Source organism: Rhinolophus hipposideros, assembly GCF_964194185.1.
Source record: "Rhinolophus hipposideros genome assembly, chromosome: 18".
Classification (NCBI taxonomy): Eukaryota; Metazoa; Chordata; class Mammalia; order Chiroptera; family Rhinolophidae; genus Rhinolophus; species Rhinolophus hipposideros.
The window spans coordinates 57,599,441-57,620,346 of NC_138064.1; the positions used below are offsets into that span (position 1 = coordinate 57,599,441).

Sequence of the window (20,906 nt, forward strand, 5' to 3'; positions counted from 1 at the left end):
GTGTGAGACTCATTATATCTGTACTCAAAACCCAGGGAGTTGTGAAAATAGTATGCTTTTTTTGCAGAAATAAGGCAATTACTGTAAAAGACATCATGCAATTATCTTAGTAAACCAAACAGGGCTTTGAGCATACGCTATGAGTATAAGCACAGGCAAATTTTAAAAACAAGTGATTTTCCAAAGGATACAAACAGTTCCTGCTCTTAATGAGGCAGAGACTGTATTGCTTTGCTCAATCATCTTTGCGAAAGAAGAGGCAGCCAAAATGTGCAATCAGAGCTGGTCGCAAGTAAATGATAAGGTATCTCATTTACTCCTCTCCTGTGGGCTCTGAGGTGTTACTATCTCCCACCTTGCAATAAATGGCTGTCACACAGGGGACCCTGCTCGCTGCACCATTTGTCTTGCAGGGCGTCCGGCGGGGTCTCCGGTCCCGCTCCCCACATAAGAACGCAGGACACAGTAAGGCCAAACAGGAACACCCACGGAGCCATAAGTAGGGGAGTCAAACCAATATATTCTCACTGGCGGCATCCGCCTCTCTGCAATCCGCTCTTGCTAGCCCCCAATTCTTTCTGCTAGCGTAGCCACAGCTGTTGTATTAGTGGCCAATGGCTTATGGGTTATAGCTGACGGCCAACTAGCCACAGCTGCTGGCCATCTGATCACAGTTGATGGCCATTTACTACCCGAGCCAGCACCTTTCTATGTGAGGCCGAGAGCCTGGAAACTGTTTTGGGGGGCTTTGTACCCACATGGCACCAAAGGCCTTGGAGCTGGGTCCTTCAGCTACAAGCCCTGCCCTTTTTGCACCTCATCATCTGGTTTACCGGGCTAGCCAGGTGTAGGATATGAACCTCAGGATATTGTAGTTGCAAAATTGTAGTTGCTCTGACCTAGCTCCTCTCTGCAAAGCAGAGGCTCTGAGCCTGCCTTCAGGAGCCCCTGAACTCTGGTTGTTCCTCCAGTTACTGCAGTGGATTTGGACTCTCAAAACATGGTTTGCCCACAGCTTCACATCTATCTAGTGCATATGATTACTTTTTGGTGAGTGGAAACTGTAAAGGCCCCATAGAAAATCAAGGTAAAATTTACATCCCAGTCTTGGTCTGCACTGAAAGCATGGGTTCTGAATCCTAGGTGGGAACAGTTAGTCTTTGCAGATCTGATCTCACCAAGAATGCTCCATTGTTACTTGGGCACGGGCTTTAATAAGGACATTGGCAGGTTACATTGTGGTGAGCAGAAAAAGGGAAGGCGAGGAAACATGCACAATCACCCACCAGTTGCTTGCAATCTTCCATGCAGCAGGCTCTTCATTCCAGCTTGGGACACCACATTGGGGCCTTATTACGCCCTCTGCACGCCCACCCTCCATCTCCACCTGGTCGCTTCTTCTCATCACTGAGCACTCTCTGATCACCCTTCCTTCTTGTCAGAGCACTCTGGTCTATTCCTGCGTATCCCTTGTAATAATACATTTATTTCTTTATCTAGTGTTTAAAGTCTATCTCCTCGATTGTAAGCTTTAGTTCAGAAAGGACTATATATCAGTTTTGCCCAACACCGTGGCACCTTTCCCAGCATTGCAGATTACTGGATCTTGATAAGTATCTGCTGAATGAATAAATGAATCCACAAGTGCATGAAGGATAGATGAAAAAAATTCATGGGTGATTCCATGTATTGGATGATGATGAGTGTCCAGGCTGAGGAAGAGATGATGGAGAGAGGAGCCCATGAGAACTGGATGTTTTCTTTATGCCTCATTCTCAGACCCAAATGGGACCAGTTAATGAAAGCTTTAGGAGGAAGATTTTTACACTAATATTTCACACATGTAAGAACTATTCAAACGTGAAATAAACTGCCATAGGAGCAATTATATCTCTGCTTCTGGATATATTCAAAATCAACTGCATGATCACTTGCCAAGAGTGGGGAGGAGATTCCTGCATTAAAAAGGGCCTGGTGCTGGGGGTACCTGTGGATACTTCTAGTTGTCTGATTCTGTAATTTCAGATGCTTTTCCCCCTGTTGAGTTGGAGGTGTCATTAATATCCTCTGCTCTTTTTTCTCCACTAAATATGCTTTTGGCTGATATATTTCTCTACTCTGCTTCCTTTCTTTCTGGGGGATATAGATGAGGTCTTGTCAGAAAACTTTCTGGACTATAAGAACCGTGGAGTCAATGGTTCTCATCGGGGCCAAATCATCTGGAAGATTGACGCCAGCTCTTACTTTGTGGAACGTGAGTACTTTTCCCATTACTGTTTTGCCAGACAAAGAATTCAATTGGTTTGTTCTTTGTACTGTTGTATTGCCTCCACTTAGAAATGTGCCATGTAAAAGAGAAACATAGATTTGATAAGATGCCTAAAAAGAATGAGTAGTATGCAGCAGTTGGGTAATACCTGTCCAAAACAGCTCAGAAGACCACTCCTCTAATTGCAAGTAAAAGTTTTATTCATGTTCATTCATTCATCAGCCTCTGGACGCAGGACCCTTGGGTTCATGTCCCTTAACTTTCACTCCATGACTCCTCCAGGCTCTCTCCAACTTTGTGATAGCTTCCCCTTTACATCCTGTTGTCCAGCTTTGACTTTGCTTAACCCAGTCCTTCAAGGTTCCTTGCTCATGACTCCAGCATGTTGGGGATATTCCACTTTTCCCTGATCTGTGCTCTGGCCACAATTCCTCTTTGATTCCTGATCTACTGACAATTCTAAATGTATAAACTTATCATCATGTATTTTACTGATATATTTCTAAAATTTTTGCTAGCTTTGAAAATAAATCATTTTCACAGTTATGGGAGGATGTTTTTCATAGGTCCCTATACTGGGGATCCATTGCATGAGGGTCTATCTCTATGGGCCTCATGTTTGCCAGATGAAGGAATGCACGGATTACCTTTAGTCTATAACTCCTTCCCTCCAACTTGGGTAATGAAAATGCTAAATGCACAAATCCTTTCATGTATTACCTGGTTCATAGCAGGTATTCATTCAATATAACAACACTTCTGAAGGAAATGGAATAGTTTATTGTTTCAATTTCCCATTTCTCAGAGGAAATGACATATGGCTAAGAACCTAAAGTTGTCTATTATCATTTGATTTGTGGTTCAAGAAAAACTATATCCTCTAGCATGCTTTATGCTTTATTCCCATTTATATTCACTCTTATTTTCATTCATTCACTCAATAAACAAAGACTAAAATTTTAAAGATGAAAGGCCTAATTAATGTCTGCCTAGTGTCTGAAGTTATGATGTCTCTACTCCTAAAACTGACACAAATGGCCTCCCCCATTTTTTTTTTTTTGCATTGGAACATGCAGAAGGGATAGACAGTGAGGAAATTTGATACTATCAGATGTAGAGGGGACATAATTTTATGGGATGTGGTTGCCGGCCCTTGATTTTGAGTTAGGCAAAATAGAATTCTCAACAAGAGATTTCCTTTTCCTTAATGGAAAGAGAGCTGACTGTAGGTGGTGAACACACAATGCAATACACAGATGATGTATTATAGAAATGTGCACATGAAACCTATATAACTTTACTAACCATTATCACCCCAATAAATTTAATAAAAAAGAATATTTCAAAATCAATAAATATTTTAAAACTAAAAACAAGCATAATACTTATCTCCCTGACTCTAACTTTTCTCCTCTCTAATCCATCCTGCACACTGATGCCAGACAAAATGCCTTAAACCCAATTCTGCTACTACTATCTGCCTCAAAGCCTCATGGCTCTACTTTCTTACTACAGCAGTAGCAACCTCTCTGCCCAGCTGCCAAGCCTCAAGAAAACTCCCCTCATCCCTCAACCCTACTTCTCTAATCTCCCCATTATGCTCTCTTTTTGTCCTAGTCATGCCAGCATCATCCCCAGTCCCACAAACAACATCACTGATTATAAAGAACACGGTGGGCTTGATTTGTGTATAAAGATAGGTCCCAGCTAGTAGTGCCTAATGGGACTTCCCAAGTGCCAGTAAGACTTTCCAAATGCCAAAAAAACCCACAAAGATTGGGGCATACAGTCAATTAGTATGTTTAATATTCACTGCTAATAAATAATAGTTGACTGTATACTCCAATCTACATTGGAAGTTTGATGGGAGAGTCCTTTTTTACTACATACCTAGTTTCTTCTTTTGGATTCTAACTGAGAGATAGACACAATTTATGGTCAAAGTACAATATCAGCTCAAAATGGTGCAGGCATGAACACAACTTTCAAGTTAATATCTTTTTAGGGTCAAGGAAATAGGTGGTAAGGATGATATGAAGTCTCCTGATAGTTTCTTTATTCTGCCATGCCAATGTGTGAAAGGGGAATTTGTATATAATGTCATTGCTTTCAAGGCAGTTCTTCAAGATTTCTGTGACACAGAGCATTTCTTGTATATTCATTTCAAATAACAAATCACTTAACATGATTCATCAGCAGTATGAAAACACACCTTAAATATCATTAGAAAGGTATTATAATATAAAATCAGCTCTGTAAATATGTAAAATATTGTCATAATTGAACGAGTATATTCAAATTTGGTTAAGTAGCAATGTCCTATAATAAACAAAATGGCTTGCCAAGTCATATTCAAAATAACTAAGAGTTCAGCACCTTGGAAAAATGACATTTTTTAAATGTTCCGGTGAGCACTTGAGAAGAACTCACTTCACAACATACCTGTTGGGCTAGCAATATCTCAGTGCTTTGGGGGAAAAAATAGATGAAAGTGAAATTGAAAAGGTGGATATTTATGTTTGCAAATATATCAAATAAGTGATCAATAACTAAGAATGTGTTATTCTGTACAAATACATAAGTAGTTTGTCAAAAAGTAAAAATTTATTAATAAAAGGCTTAATTGAGTTTACAAATAATTAGAATATTAAATCAGGACACACATATAAATTAAACAAATTAAAGTGCTACAATGAATTACAGCTGTAGGAGTCTGAATTCATTAAAACTGTATAGGAGTTGGACAATTAAGTTCGCGAACTCATCCTAGAAAAAGTGTTACATACCTTATTGCTGAATATCACTATGGTCACCTTTGAAGCACTCACCTTGTGAAGCTATGCACCAATGCCAGTGCCTAGTCCCCCCTCCAAAGCAATTCTGGAACCCTTTTTTAGGAATGGTCATTAGAGTTGTTGTCGTATTACCCTTGATGTGCTGAATGCCATCAAAATGGCTTCTTTTCAATATTTCCTTTATCTTTAGGTAAAGAAAGAAGTCATTGGGGGACAGATCAGATAATTATGGAGGGTGTTCCAATACAGTTATTTGTTTACTGGCTAAAAACTCCCTCACAGACAGTGTGGTGTATTGTTGCAAGAGCCATGAATTGTTGGCACAAAGTTCAGGTCATCTAACTTTTTCACACAGCCTTTTCAGCACTTCCAAATAATCACCTTGGTTAACTGTTTGTCCAGTTAGTACAAATTCAGAATGAATAATCCCTCTGATATCAAAAAAGGTTAGCAACATTGTTGCAACAAATTTTGCAAAATTATTTGCCTGACCTCATATACCAGAGGTGCCAAAAAATGTATACAAGTAGACCTTTGGTCAACGTTGCTCAAGTAGTAGTTTACCATAATCAGAAGTGTCTGGACATTGATGGTAACCACTTTGCGCACCTTTTGTGATTGCAGAAGAGAAACATGACTTGCGCTCATCTTTTTTTATTGGTATATATTAAGTATTGCAATTTTAATAGTTTTTTTCTTTCTTAAAATGTGTATACTTTTTTGGAACCCTTTGTATGTTATATGAGTTTATATTTTTTAATGTGAAATAGCCTGCATTTTCACAAATGTATGATTTAAAAAAATGCCAAATTAGCAAATAGAAAGAGACAGAATGTACAAAATGTTATTATATGGCTATCCTTCATTAACACATCAAAGAATCAAAGGTCCTCTTGTTCTAATAAAAATGCAGAAGATTACAAAAGTTTTGTTTATGAATAAAAAAAAAGCTCTTTGTCATCTCTAGGTAATGATAAACACATTAATCTGATCTGTAAATTATACCTTCTTAAAATTAAAAATAGCTTTGTGAACTTTGAACATTGGCCATTTTAAATGTCGAGGTACAACAGAATGTCATTCTACCTGGGGCTTAATTAAAATAATAAAATAAATGAGGTTTTATTTTATTTTTATTTTTCAGTTTTCTTTTTTTTCCTCTTATTATTTCCTTTTATGAGAGTGAAGCTTGATTATCACTGATTACCTGGATGTAATGTTCTAATAGCATGTTTCTTTAGGGTTATGATTCAATTTAGGATTAGGTAATTGCTACCGGTATTGATTCATAAGACTTTTTAAAGTTCTGACTCAATCAGATTTTGAAAGTATCATCAAATTAGGAACATTCAAAACAAATATTTTCTGCATTCTCCAAGGAGTTACATGCAAGATAAAATACAAAGTAAAATAAAACCTGAATCATTTCTTATTTTCTGGCATAATTTTTCCCTAGTGGGCACCTGGCTATTTGACTATAGTAGTAATTGCTGTACTGAGAGAACTGTAAAGATGCAAATTTTAACAATGACAAAAGAAAGAACCAGTAAAACATTAGCTTTATGCACCCTGATAAAATCTTACAATATTGTATCGTTATAGTCACTCATTGACTATTTTTCAATATGTGCAGTCAGGCTCAGCGGGCCAGTCTCAACCCTTCAGAAGGAGGTACCAGTCCTTGTAGACTGTGTGCTCTTATCAGAAGTCCTTCAAAATCGGGGCTTGCATTACTTAGAAATAAGGATGAGAGGCACTGCAGGAAGGCATCTTTGTCATTATCTCTGAAGCAAATCTGCTACAGGTAGTTAGTTCCCTGTTCATTTAGGCTCCCCTTGGTAAAAGAATAGTGTGCCTGGAACAACCATTGATCACAACTGAAACAGTTTCTACCCAAGGGACCTCCTTTCTCTACCCACCCTTGTGTCATGTTCTATTGTTATCACGGTCATGATTGCTGCCTTCTCACAGCTGGCCATGCACAAACCAGAAAGCTTCAATCATTGTTATTGCTCTGCCTTGCCTTGTTCCCTGCCCCTTGCTCAATACCACTGGTCACCAGGTCCTGCCTGGCCTCCTGGTCAGCCCCGCACATTCAGCCACTTCCCCTTTTCTGCCCTCACTTCCAGATTCACGCCCTAATTACTGCCTGCTTTGAATTCATCAGAAGAACGTCCCTCAAATCTCTTTTCAGCACATCATTTCCAAATCCTTTTCCACAATGTCGTCCAAAATTTAAAAAACACACAGTGGCCCTGGTTACACATAAATCTAAAGCACCCAGTTCTGCTGTAAGTTTTTTAGAACACCCATTGAGCATGACTTAGTGAATTTTACACAGGGAGGGGTGTTAGGATTTGCCTTTTATTTACACATTTCAGTAGGTGGCTTCCAGGTGAGAGGTATGTGGGGTTAGACTCTGGTGTGGCCTTTTGGACTCTGAGACTCTGTTTCTTTATCTATAAAATGGATTTAACGCATGTCTCCCACAAAAGTGGCCCTGTGAAAATGAACTGATTCATCCTGGTGAAGTGCCACCCATGTGTATGGTATAGCCAGATCTGTGGTGTAAGTAGGAGGTTTTGAATGAGGGATCGAAGTACCGCTCCAAAAGGGTCAGAGTGCGAATGAACTCTCTGCTTTGCATTTCTTCTCTGGGAATGGACATATTGGTGTCTTGGTGACAACTGTGAATTGAATGGCTTTATTCTAGGAGTTTTCTGTGGAAATGCTTTGCAGCCAAAGTTGGAGACTGAGGGGGCACTGAAGGAAAAGCAGGGCTCCCGGAGAAATAGCTGACTTCACTTTTAGCACTCTGGCACAGGCTTTCTTCTTTCCAGCATTATGGAATGAGGACAAGCTCTGCTGGAGCCAGAGGCCTCGTCAGCTCAACACTCTAGATGGTTCAGGTGACACATTGTTATACAGCCTTTCATTTGAGTCTGGACACATTTCCACCAGGACTACTGTGTTTTTTAAACTGGTGTGGCTAAGAACTACATTATGGGCTGCCATTTTTCAATCACTGTTTTGTTATTTTCAAGGAGATGTCTCCATTTGTACTACAATAAACATTTGAGTCATAGGCTCCAAACCTCTAAAGTCTACTTGTGGAGACTAAAACTAAACCTGTGAATCATAAACCTATGGCAATCATACTGCATCATGGGCTTTCCATTATAAACAATTATGGCCCCTTGTAAATATTTGCAACACAAATCACATTTATATTATTATGCCATCTTATTTTTATTATGTAATTCCATCAAAACAACGACTACTCCCATTGCTCATCCAGTTTAATACTATCCTAATGGGAAATCGTGGTCAAAATTGCACTCTACAACAATCACAAAGTAATTTCAATATTTCTTATGTTCTTACTTATATTTCTTAAATTTTGAGAAAGGAATGTATAGTTCATAGCAGTATTTTATAAATTTATTTTTCTCCTTTATCTGTGTCCTTTTACCACACAATTCTGCTGATGTACCTTCCTCCTAAACTTTTCCATCAATCTACTTCTGGTCATATCTCACACTCATGCTGGTCTTCTTTTCTTCTAATTTCCTCTACATTTTACTTTAAAAACCTAAAAGAAGTAATCTTGCTAGAGAGAAGCCTTCTGGGGTAGTAGAAGTAGGAACCCAAGCCAAGTACACAATACAAAAATACAAGTACACAATCTTTTAGCAGGCCAAAGTGAAGTCTTTGGAAACATTTATATTGTAATAACTTGTCCCTTTGATGTTATTTATCATATATTTTATGTCATACATCTGTGTACTAATGGAATGTAGAAAGAACACAAAGGTGATTACACTGCAGTTGGTTAGAGATGGCTCCTTGGAGGAGACCTTAGTAAAAGAACAGGGTGGAAGTGTGTGCCATGGGTGCAGAAGGCACAGTCAGAGGCTAGAGGTGAGGTATGACCTAACTGTGGAAGGAAACAGAGCTGTGATTGGCTGGAACTCAGGTCAAAGCTGAGAATTATGTGAAAGATCAATGTGCTTACATTTTATATAGTATAAGAAACTATTTATTACTTTTTTAAGTTGTACAATAAAGTATGAAAATGGGTTTGAGGACCTATTCATGTAAGGCAACTTACACACATTTAGTAATCTCAGCTGTGGCTTGTGGCATGGGTAAAAGATCACCAAGATGACTGAGAAGGGCTTTGATTACAGGCTAGTCATGGTCTCAGCCACCAGAGGCCAACTTAAGGGTGTAGCTGTTCTGACTGAACAGGGCCAATGAGACAATGGGGGTATGGCATTGGGAGGGGAGGGGTTCAGGTGGGAAGACAAGATGTAGGAGTAAGGAGACACACACAGCAGGCTCATTCTCAGTCCACCCAACATGAGAAGCCAAACTATCTTATTCTGTTACTTCTTACCCTGTCAAATATTCCATTACATCTGGGGCGGGGGGTGGGGGGAAGTTAAAATCAATCTTCAGTCTCAGATTAAATAACAGACCGTACAAAGAGTGACTGAGCATTATTATAGAAAACAGCTAGAAAGATATGACCACAACATTTCATTCAGATTTGCAGCAATACAGATAGTGATGGGTTCTGTTTGGATAGATGTCAAATTCTCCCAATGAGATAAAAGCTTTTATTCAACACAAATAAATGGTCAAAGTCCTGCTAACCCCAAACTAACATTTTTCTGAATTAACCTTGTGTTGCCATGACAGTGAGAGAACATACAGATTCATAGGCCTATCTTACCCCTACACTGCTGGAGACCTGTGGGGTACTGTGCAGGTCTCAGGGACACAGATACAGAGGTGAAGGCTTGGTGCCTGCCTGCCAGGCTCTCACATTCCAGTGTGGGAGAAAAGAATGTGCTGTTTACAGTGCCCTCTGTCAATGAAGCGCTCAACCCAGCTTTGGGGCGTGGAATGGCTCACCATCCATGGATAAGAGCACCTAGTAGGAAGACTTGGCCAGTGTGGAGGAAAGATTGGTGTTGGAGGCCAGGTGGTAGAGGTGTCATTCTAGGCAAGGGACAGCACCTGCAAAAGCAGGATAGCATGGGAAGGGGGTAGACTGGTGTAGGTACAAAGAGTTGAGACCAAATCTGAGGAGGGGGAGGAGAAAGAGAGATCATCTAGTGTGAAGGATTAAGGATGGCCACAAAGTTCTTGACATTCCTCTCATGAGGAGGCAGGTCCACGTCCCCTCCCTTTGGGACTGGGTGAACTCTTTAACCCTGTGCTAATTCAGTGCTGAAGTGATGCTGTTGTAGCTTCCAGATCCAGGCCTTAAGATGTTGGCAGCTTCTACTTCATACCACTTAAAACACTCATTCTTAGAGCCCTGAGACAGCTGTGCTGTGAGAATCCCAAAGTTGCCATATGAGAGGCTGGATGGAGACAGCATACAGCCAGCCCAGCTGTTACCCATCCCAGCAGCTGGGCACCCCCACAGGAATGCCACCCAGTTCAGCCCAGTCACCTCACAGAACTTTGAGAGATAATAATACAGTCCTGGTTTAAGCTGTTCAGTTTTGTGTCCTATTGTTTTGCAGCAATAGTAACTGTAACATCAGGGGAACCAAAAGAGGAGAGCCATGGATGTGAGGGCAGAGTAATTATCAAAGGGAGCATTGTCATCAGCATGACCTGGTGCATGCCAAAAGAAGTATCACAGAAAATACAGTCTGGAATGTATCTGTGGAAAGTGTCACATGAGTGTTATGGTGATGTTTATCCAAAAAAAAAACAAAAAAAAACAACGAGCTTTCTCAGAATGATCCTGGTTTGAGCTCTAAAAGTCCCTAGTCCCAGGAAGCCCCTCAGTCCTAGGCACACTGGAATGGTGGTGACCCTCTAGTAAATCTGCATTGGCAGAGAAGAGGCAGAGTGTATAAGCACTCCTGAAGGCAGAGCAGCTGTGAGAATGACTCTGAGGTGGCATCCTGAGAAATCAGATCGAGATGGGCTTGAACATATGTCTAGACTGAGTGGAACGAGTCAGAAAAAGTAGAGTTCTCATTTATTTAGTACTTACATGTGTCCAACTTGGCAAGACTTACATCCTTTTATTGTATGCTGATGAGAGCATGATAAGGTGGGTGTCATCACCATTGCATTTGAGGAAAAAGCTTAGTCTCTGAGACACATCATAGCTTGCATGGTAGATGATGCAGCTGGGATTTGCTCAGGCTTCTCTGTTGACACTCATCAGTGCCAGGGAAGAGCCAATGGGGGTATGTGCAGAGGTGGGACATAGAAGGACATGTGATGACTCAAGGCCTCTAATGAGTAGGAAGGAACAGGATACTGAGAGCAGTGAATGACACCAGCCTTTCCAAGAAGCTCTTAACCCTCTCTAGACTGGAGGTGTGGGTGGGTCAGGATGAGGATGGAGAGATGGAAGGAAGAAATGTGTTATGCTCACCACTCTAAAGTGCCCCTTTTCTTAACAAGAAGGGAAAGAAGAACCTGGAAGAATCAGGAGTGATTTTCACTTCTACAAACGTGATAGAGTACAATTAGAACTCTACAGAAAATAGATTCTCTCCATTCTTCTCAAAGCCATTTTATACAAAAAATGAACCTCTTTCACTCAAAATTATAGACACATGGAACTAGAAACAACTAGTGTTGTTGAGGCCCTCCATATCCCTGTCTCCAAAGAGGATTTCAGCAGGATAAAGGAAAAGCATTATGTCCATTTAAATCTCCATGAGATGAGGACACAAATTGCTTTCTCATTAAGGCTTGTGGCAGATGAAGGCAGAGAGAGGCCAAATTTGGCAGGAGAGTATGTGGAGCAGATGAGCAAACTGACCTAACTAAGAGGATGCTGTGTCTGAACCTGCAGCCGATGGGTAGGGCCATGTCTCAAGGGCATAGCAAGCTGATTACCATGATGTCCAATAAGACAGGCGGACACAGCAGATGGGCATGAAGGTGGCTACAGTCATCTCAGGAGACGGGCCTGTGCTTGTCCCTTGGGATCTATGCATGGGTTACGAAACCTGACTCCTGGGCTATCATTTGAGTTAAAGTTTCATCCTGAGTAGAGACATAATAATAGAAATAGCAACAGCTAAGCATATCTGCACTCTCCTAATGTGCCAGGCACCTCACTGAGCCCCATTTAATCTTCATGAAAACTTTAGATGGAAGATATTATTTTCCCTTTTGTTGATAAGGAACCTGAGGCACAAAAAGATAATACAGCTGGTCCAGTATTTACAAGTAGCAACAAATGGTGGAACCAGGACTTGAACCTAGGCAATCTGACCTCAGAGCCTGCTCTTTCAGCCACCATGATGTCCTGATGAGACCAAAGTAAGTTAGAAGGGCTCCCACCACTAGGAGTACAAGGGCAAGGTGGAAGTACAGTACAGAATTCTGGTCCCAAGGAGAATGGAGTACAAGGTAATACCCTAGATAAAACTCTGAAGTTGGAATCAGTGATGGATCACCTTCCAGAGTGATTGTAGGGGAAATTATTTGGGCATTAAAGTGGGAACTCAGACATCACTGGGATAGCAAATCCTTGACTAGAGAACAGAAAGATGAGATGGTTCACATACAGCCTTCCTCTCATCCAGATGATTCTGAGTGGGAACTCAGTAGTTCTCACTATAACAAAGCTGTATAGAAAGTCAAATTAGAACACAGAGTTTATTCACTAAGCTAAAAAGAGAAAAGACACACAAGAAAATCAGAAATGAAAGAGGGGAAATTATCAAGGTAGCCACAGAAATACAAAGGATCATGCGAGAATACTATGAAGGACTATATGCCAACAAATTCAATAACCTAGAAGAAATGGATCACGAAGGATTGGAAAAGCTAAATAGTATGATGACCGGTATGAAATTGAATCAATCATCTGAAACGTTCCCAAAAGCAAAAGTCCGGGACCAGATGGCTTCACAAGTGATTTCTACCAGACCTTCAAAGAGGATCTAATACCTGACTTACTCAAACTCTTCCAAAAAATTGAAGAAGAGACAGTACCGCCTAACTCATTTTATGAGGCCAACATTACTCTGCTACCAAAACCTGGTAAGAATAACACACACAAAAAGAAAATCACAGACCAATTTCTCTGATGAATATAGATGCAAAAATCCTAAACAAAATTTTAGCAAATCAAATCCAATAATGCATTAAAAAGATTATACATCACAACCAAGTGAAGTTCATCCCAGGTGCACAAGGATGGTTTAACATATGCAAATCAATCAATGTGATACATCACATAAACAAAATAAAGGACAAAAAGCATATCTCAATAGATGAAGAAAAAGCGTTTGACAAGATACAACATCAATTTATGATTAAAACACTTATTAAAATCGGTATAGAAGGAAAATACCTTGACATAATAAAAGCTATCTACGACAAACCCTCAGCTAATCTCCTAATTAATGGTGAAAAACTGAAGCCCTTTGCTCTACATTCATGAACAAGACAGGGCGGTCTCATCACCTCTGCTTTTCAACATAGTATTAGAAGTCTTAGCCAGAGCAATCAGGCAAGATAAAGAAATAAAAGGCATCCAAATTTGGAATGAAGAAGTTAAATTGTCACTCTTTGCAGATGACATGATACTGTATACAGAAAACCCTAAAGAGTCCACCAAAAGGCTATTAGAAACAATAAACAAATAGTTAAGTTGCCTGCTACAAAATCAACATACAAAAGTCCATTGCATTCCTATATACTAATAATAGAATCTCAAAAAATGAAATTAGAAAAAAAAATTCCTTTTGCAATTGCCACAAAAAGCATAAAATACCTAGGAATAAATTTAACCAAGGACATGAAAGACCTATATACTGAAAACTATAAGATATTTTTAAATGAAATTGAAGAAGACACAAAGAAATGGAAAGACATTCCATGCTCATGGATTGGAAGAATCAACATAGTTAAAATGGCCATACTACGCAAAGCAATATACAGATTTAATGCAATCCCTGTCAAAATCCTAATGGCATTTTTTAAAAAAAATAGAACCAAAAAAAAATCATTTGTATAGAACCACAAAAGATCCCGAACAGCAAAAGCAATGCTAAGAAAAAAGAACAATGCTGGAGGTATCACACTGCCTGACTTCAGCTTGTACTACAGGGCAACAATAATCAAAACAGTATGTTGTTACCAGAAAAACAGACACACAGACCAATGGAATAGAATTGAGAACCCAGAAATAAACCCACATAAATATGGACAGATAACTTTTAACAAAGAAGCCAAAAACTTACAATGGAGAAATGACAGCCTCTTTAATAAATGGTGCTTGGAGAATTGGAAAGCCACGTGCAAAACAATGAAACTGGACTGCTATCCGTCACCGTGTACCAAAACTAACTCAAAATGGATCAAAGTCCTGAATATAAGACCTGACACGATAACCTGCATAAAAGAAAACATAGGTACTAAACTTATGGACCTTGGGTTCAAAGAGCATTTTATGAATTTGATTCCAAAGGCAATGGAAGTAACAGCTAAAATAAATAAATGGGACTATGTCAAATTTAAAAGCTTCTGCACAGCAAAAGAAACCATTGACAAAATAGAGGCAACCAACCCAATAGGAGAAGATTTTTGCAAACAACACCTCTGATAAGGGGCTAATATCCAAAATATAAGGAACTCATACAACTGAACAACAAAAAAGCAAACAATCCAATTTAAAAATGGGCCGGGGATCTGAAGAGACATTTCTCCAAAGAGGAAATACAAATGGCAAATAGACATATGAAAAAATGCTCAAATCATTAATCATCATAGAAATGCAAATAGAAACCACAATGAGATATCACCTCATCCCAGTTAGAATGGCTATCATCAACAAGACAAATAGTGACAAGTGTTGGAGAGGCTGTGGAGAAAAAGGGACCCTCATACACTGTTGGTGGGAATGCAGACTGGTGCAGCCGTTATGGAAGGCAGTGTGGAGGTTCCTCAAAAAATTAAGAATAGTATTAACCGTATTACCCACCAATCTCTCTCCTGGGGGTCTACCCAAAAAATCTGAAAATATTTTCCATAAAGACACATGTGCTTCAGTGTTCACTGCAGCTTTGTTTACAGTGGCCAAGACATGGGAACAACCAAAGTGTCCTTCACTAGATGGATGGACAAAGAAGTTGTGGTATACATACATAGTGGAATACTATTTGGCCATAAGAAAAGATGAAGTAGTACCATTTGCAACAACATAGATGGATCTTGAGATTATAATGGTAAGCAAAATAAGTCAGACAGAAAAAGTAGAGAACCATGTGATTTCACTGATATGCAGTATATGAACCTGAAAACAAAAGAACAAGAGAAACAAATGAAGAAACAAAAACTCAAGACACAGGCAATAGTTTAGTGGTCACCAGAGTGTAAGGAAGGTGGGGCATGGTAGATGAGGTAAAGGGGATCCAATATATCGTGATGGAAAGAAAACTGTCTCTGGGTGTTGAATATACAATGTGATGTATAGATGATGTAATACAGAATTGTACACCTGAAATCTATGTAACTTTACTAACATTTGTCAACCCAATAAATTTTAATTAAAAAAAAAAGAAGACAGATATTATACACAATTTCAATCACTTTATCACACACTCTAGATCTGACAATTCAGTTTACGAACTCATCCTAGAAAAACTGCTACATATCTCATTGCTGAATTTTACTAAGGTCACCTTCAAAGTATTCCCCTTGTGAAGCTATGCATTAACGTTAGCAACTAGTCCACCCTTCAAATTTGGAACTCTTTTTTGGTATGGTCATCAGAATTGTCATTGTATTACACTTGATGTCCTGAATGTCATCAAAATGTCTTTCTTTCAATATTTCTTTTATCTTTGTGTAAAGAAAGAAATCACCAGATCAGGTGAGTAGGGACGGTGTTAAAATACAGTTATTTGTTTACTAGCTATAAACTCCCTCAGAGACAGTGCCGTGTGAGCTGGTGCATTGTCGTGATGCAAAAGCCATGAATTGTTGGCAAAAAATTAAGGTCATTTTCATCTAACATGTTCATGCAGCCTTTTCAGCACTTCCAAATCATATACTTGGTTAACTTTTTGTCCATTTGGTACAAATTCATAATGAATAATCCCTCCGATATCAAAAAAGTTAGCAACATCGTTTTGACTTTTGATTTGGATTGACAGAACTTTTTTGGTCATGGAGAATTGGCTGACTTCCATTGTGCACATTGACGCTTTGTTTCAGCGTCAATGGTACACCCGTGTTCATCACATTGTTTCAAAACATGGTACACCCATGTTTCATCACTAGTGATAACAGCCCAAAACATAGTCTTGCCTCTCGCAAAGGTCTTGGCCAACGTCGACTCTTCTTTGTTTTTGTTCATTAGTGAACTCCTTTGGTACCATTTGTGCACACACTTTTCTCATGTCAAGATTTTCAGTTTAGATTTTCCTAACTAGTTCTCTATTGATGTTTACATGATGGGCTATACTTCTCATAGTCAGCTGATGATTCTGACGCACAATTCAATGAATTTTTGCAATGTTTTCATCAGTTCTGCTAGTTACTGGCCACCCTGACCTCTCTTCATCAGTGATATGTTCTCTTCTCTCCAAAAAATATTTAATCCATTTTTACACTGCCATTTTCTTCAGGGCATTAGCCCCATAAACTTGGAATAACATTTCCCTGATTTCATTTCCACTGTTGACAAGTTTAATAAGCAATTTAATGACTGTTCATTGCTCTAATTGAAGCTCAGACATTCTCGCAACAGCACACAATACACACAACAACAATAATGAACGCTACTCAGCAAGACACCCCCACACTTCCACACGAACAGGTGTCAGCCACTGATATACCAAGGCTATGAAACCTTACCAAGATATGTGTACAATTCTGCCAATGTAAGTACATGGTGGCATGTTCACGAACTTAATTGTCAGATCTAGTAAGTTCAGAATCTCCTCTATTTCAATGTATTTTTTATGTGTGTGATAATCCCAGTTGTGTATAGAGTTAAAGTATTAATTATTCCCTATAGAAAATTTGTGGAAAAGATCAAAGTAAAAGTCATCCATAATTTCAACACTAGATAACATTTTTAAATTTTTTTTTAATTTATTGGGGTGACAATTATTAGTGAAATTACATAGATTTCAGGTGTACAATTCTGCATTACATCAGCTATAAATCCCATTCTGTGTTCACCACCAAGAGTCAGTTCTCCTTCCATCACCATATATTTGATCCCCCTTACCCTCATCTCCCTCCCCCAAAATATTTTTTATTTCTAGTAACATCCTCCCTTAGAGAGGCTTAATACATTTTTATTCAATTAATTAATCAATTAATTAAGCTAGTGCTCAGACCTCCTGTGCAGGAAGCATGAGACTACAACCCACAGAGGACCCCTGAGCCATCTAGAGGAAGACACAGAGAAATCTGGGTGGAGGCAGGAGCCAAGTGATCCCTGGTCAGACACAGAGTAAGAGAGTGCCACGGAGAGAGAATGGAGTCACTGACCTATCTAACTTCTTGCAATAAGGAGGTGGCTGAGAGATCCCACCTTTTAAACCAGAGGAGTCTGCTCTCTAGCAAACATTGCCTAGGCCATGCTGGAAATCTGGCCAACCAGTCCAGCAAGTCCTCCTCTCTTTATTGATGCTGGGAAGCAGATGCTAGAAGAGTAGTGGGAAGGTGGGACATTCCCTTTTTCCACTTCATTCCCAACTTACACTTTTCTCTTTTAACCTACTGTGCCTTCAGCCTATGGTCATGCACAGCTGCAGTGTTCTTGGTAAGGACAGGGACCCATAGAGGTCAGAGAAGTCTACCTGCACAGCAGGTGTGCCTTCCCGAGTACTTGTCACAGCTCTGTGCACCGACCTGGGCCAGTTCAGAAGTACCCCCCAGGAGTTTCTGACAGGTCAACAGGTCTCTAGTCAACTCAATCTTCCACACCAGCTTTGGACTGACTCATCCAGGAAAGAGTTCAGAGTTCAAATTATATAAAAATGTACACAACTCCCAGAAAATCTCATTAATCAGTGTCAGTGCCTCATGTATCCCACTTTCCCAAAAGTCCAGAGTTGTATCGTCCCCAAGAATACTGCAAAAGCCACCAACACCCCCAAAATCCAGAAAATGCAAACAATGCCTTATGCATTGCAGCTTCTAGTCTAAACCCTCTTCCCCTCTTTCCAAGAAAAAGCATAGTTTGCAGAACCTGGTCTGTATTTAGACCCACATTGCTGGTCAGCTGCGTTACTTGAGGGAGAGGGCAAACAAACACAGAAAAGAAAAAGGAGAAAATTGTCTTTGTTTTTGCTTCACCAGAATGAGCACCAATTTCTCCTACGTTTCTCCAGGGCTATGAGTTTAAAACCCAAGCCAGAAAATTCATTTTATAAGGTAGGAATTGTGTCATTATGCCTACCATATCCTTGGGTGAAAATACAGTCATTAACTACTGAACTCTCTACCAGAGAATGATATATGAGTAATGAAACATTTCTATTTTTATACAAATAGTAGAAAATTGAAACTATGTATTCAAAGCATTTTCATGGCACTTCTTTCCTTTTATTTAAAACCTCCTACTATCTTTCTCTCTCGAATAATAGTTAACCCTGAAAAAAGAGGCTTATTATATGGCGTGAGTTTTCTGTAACAAAAAATATGAATTTCTAGTGAAAACTAAACCTTGAAGGCCTGGCTGACCTCTTAACAAAGGAAAAGATAATTATTAGAAGAATATGAAGAATGTGAAATATTTTTCAGAGTGGGAAGGGTAGATTATGTCAATCCTTAAATAATAATAATAGAAGGGAAAAGGCAAAAAGAGTACAGAACATGGAAAATAAATAATGATCAAAATAATTTACAATTAGACCTTTCCACTAGCCTAGTTATGGGCAGTTCCCAAATTGGAGAAAAATGCATTTCAGGCAAACTCAATATAAAAAAACCTGAACATTCAAACATCAGAATCAGCTGAATGGAAGCTCTGGGTACTTGACACAAACGGAGTGACCCAGTGACCCTACAAGCGCACCAAGAAAATTCTCACAAGAGTGAGACTTTTCCAAGAAGATTCAGCAGCTGCTTGAGGACTATGCTGGCAGCTTTTCCTTCCGCCACCAGCTCAGCTCTGTGCTGAGCCTCAGTGGGTTTAGGCTGCAGGAGCTCCTGCAACGTCCTTTGCAGAGCGGTCCCTGGCGCTGAGCACCAAAGTTGTTAGCGCACTGCTGCCACAGACTGAAGCTGGGAAGGAAGCCAGGAATCTGGAAGTCACTGGAAGGGTAAGACAGGTGCCCCGAGACCCTTTGTACCGAGTGCGGGAGGGAAATGTGCAACCTACTTATAGGAGACTCCAATCCGGCAGTAGGCACGAAGCTAAACTGGATGAACAATAGAAAAAAATTTCATAAAGCTTGTGATGTTGCTACTGGCAGGGAGTGTAGACGAGGAAATGGTTAACATTAGGATGTTTGTATTGGATCAGGATTCTTTTCTAATCAAGTATGCTTCCTTTGTTTGAACTGAAGGACTCACTTACCACCTCTCACACAAGCCAGAGCCTCAATTTGATGTGTGGGGGTGGGGGTTGTCTTCTGTCACCTCTACTACTACAAACACTTTCCTCAAGGACAGTTCTTGGTCATCTGGGATAAACCCAACTCTGAGTATACCACGAAAAAAAGTGTGTAAGAGCCCCAAAGTGAAATTTTCAGTTCAGCCAAGTGGCACACTCAGCATGTTGTAGAGAGGGAGGCCCTGGCAGCTGACCAAAGGCCTGCACTATGACTGTGCATTAATAGCTCCCAGTTTTAGAGGAAGGCACATGTGCCTTCACACTGACCTGCCCCATCATGGAGTCTCAGTGTCTGCAGATTCTGTTCCTGGATGTCAGCTCCAACTCAGCCAAGTAGTTAAGATCAGAGGCAAAAATTTCAATAAATTCCAAAACTGTATGTAAACACAAACACACACACACACACACACACACACGGTGCCAAAAAAATGTATACACATTTTAAGAACGGAAAAAACTGTATTAAAATTACACTGGGGGTGGCTGGATGGCTCAGTTGGTTAGAGCGCAAGCTCATAACAACAGGGTTGCCGGTTCTATTCCCACATGGGCCAGTGAGCTGTGCCCTCCACAACTAGATTAAAGACAATGAGATACCACTGAGCTGCTGGTGGGGCGGCTGGATGGCTCAGTTGGTTAGAGCATGAGCTCTTAACAACAAGGTTGCCAGTTCAATTCCCACAGGGGATGTTGGGCTGCACCCCCTACAACTAAGATTGAAAATGGCAACTGGACTTGGAGCTGAGCTGTGCCCTCTACAACTAGATTGAAGGACAACAACTTGACTTGGAGCTGATGGGCCCTGGAAAAACACACTTTTCCCCAACATCCCCCAATAAAAAATTTTTAAAAAATTACACTGATGGTAACCACTTTGAGGACCTCTTGTAATTGCATAAGTCAAACATGACTTCTATTCATCTTTCATTATTAGTATATATTGAGCATTACAATTTTAGTACAGCCTTTTCCTTTCTTAAACTGTGTATACATTGTTTTTGGCATTCTCTGTGTATTTCATGAAATCCCATGCCAGTGGAATACAGTGTCCCTTTTTCAGGAAAGGAATTTACTTGCTGTAAAGGCTGCTTTTTCAGTGTCAGGGGACCCTTAGAGGAACCCATCATCCAGTTACTGTATCTTAGGTTGGAATCAACTGCAGCTGGGAAAAGCAGCAGCCAGTTCAGTATGCAACATGCCAGATAACCTGGCATTTTAATGTGCTTGGAATGGACACATCCTATGTGCCAAGGAGATAAAATGGTGG

At 39.9% G+C, this 20,906-nt stretch overlaps 1 protein-coding gene across 6 annotated transcripts in view; it reads left to right on the forward strand.

Annotated features, from left to right (window-relative positions):
• HECW1 (HECT, C2 and WW domain containing E3 ubiquitin protein ligase 1) overlaps positions 1-20,906 on the forward strand; it is a 601,837-nt gene that overhangs the window by 307,631 nt on the left and 273,300 nt on the right. For all 6 annotated transcript variants that reach the window (XM_081079639.1, XM_081079636.1, XM_081079638.1 and 3 more), the window contains one exon: positions 2,147-2,254. In XM_081079639.1, the coding sequence (XP_080935765.1) occupies positions 2,147-2,254 (108 nt within the window). The remainder of the gene's footprint in view (positions 1-2,146; positions 2,255-20,906) is intronic.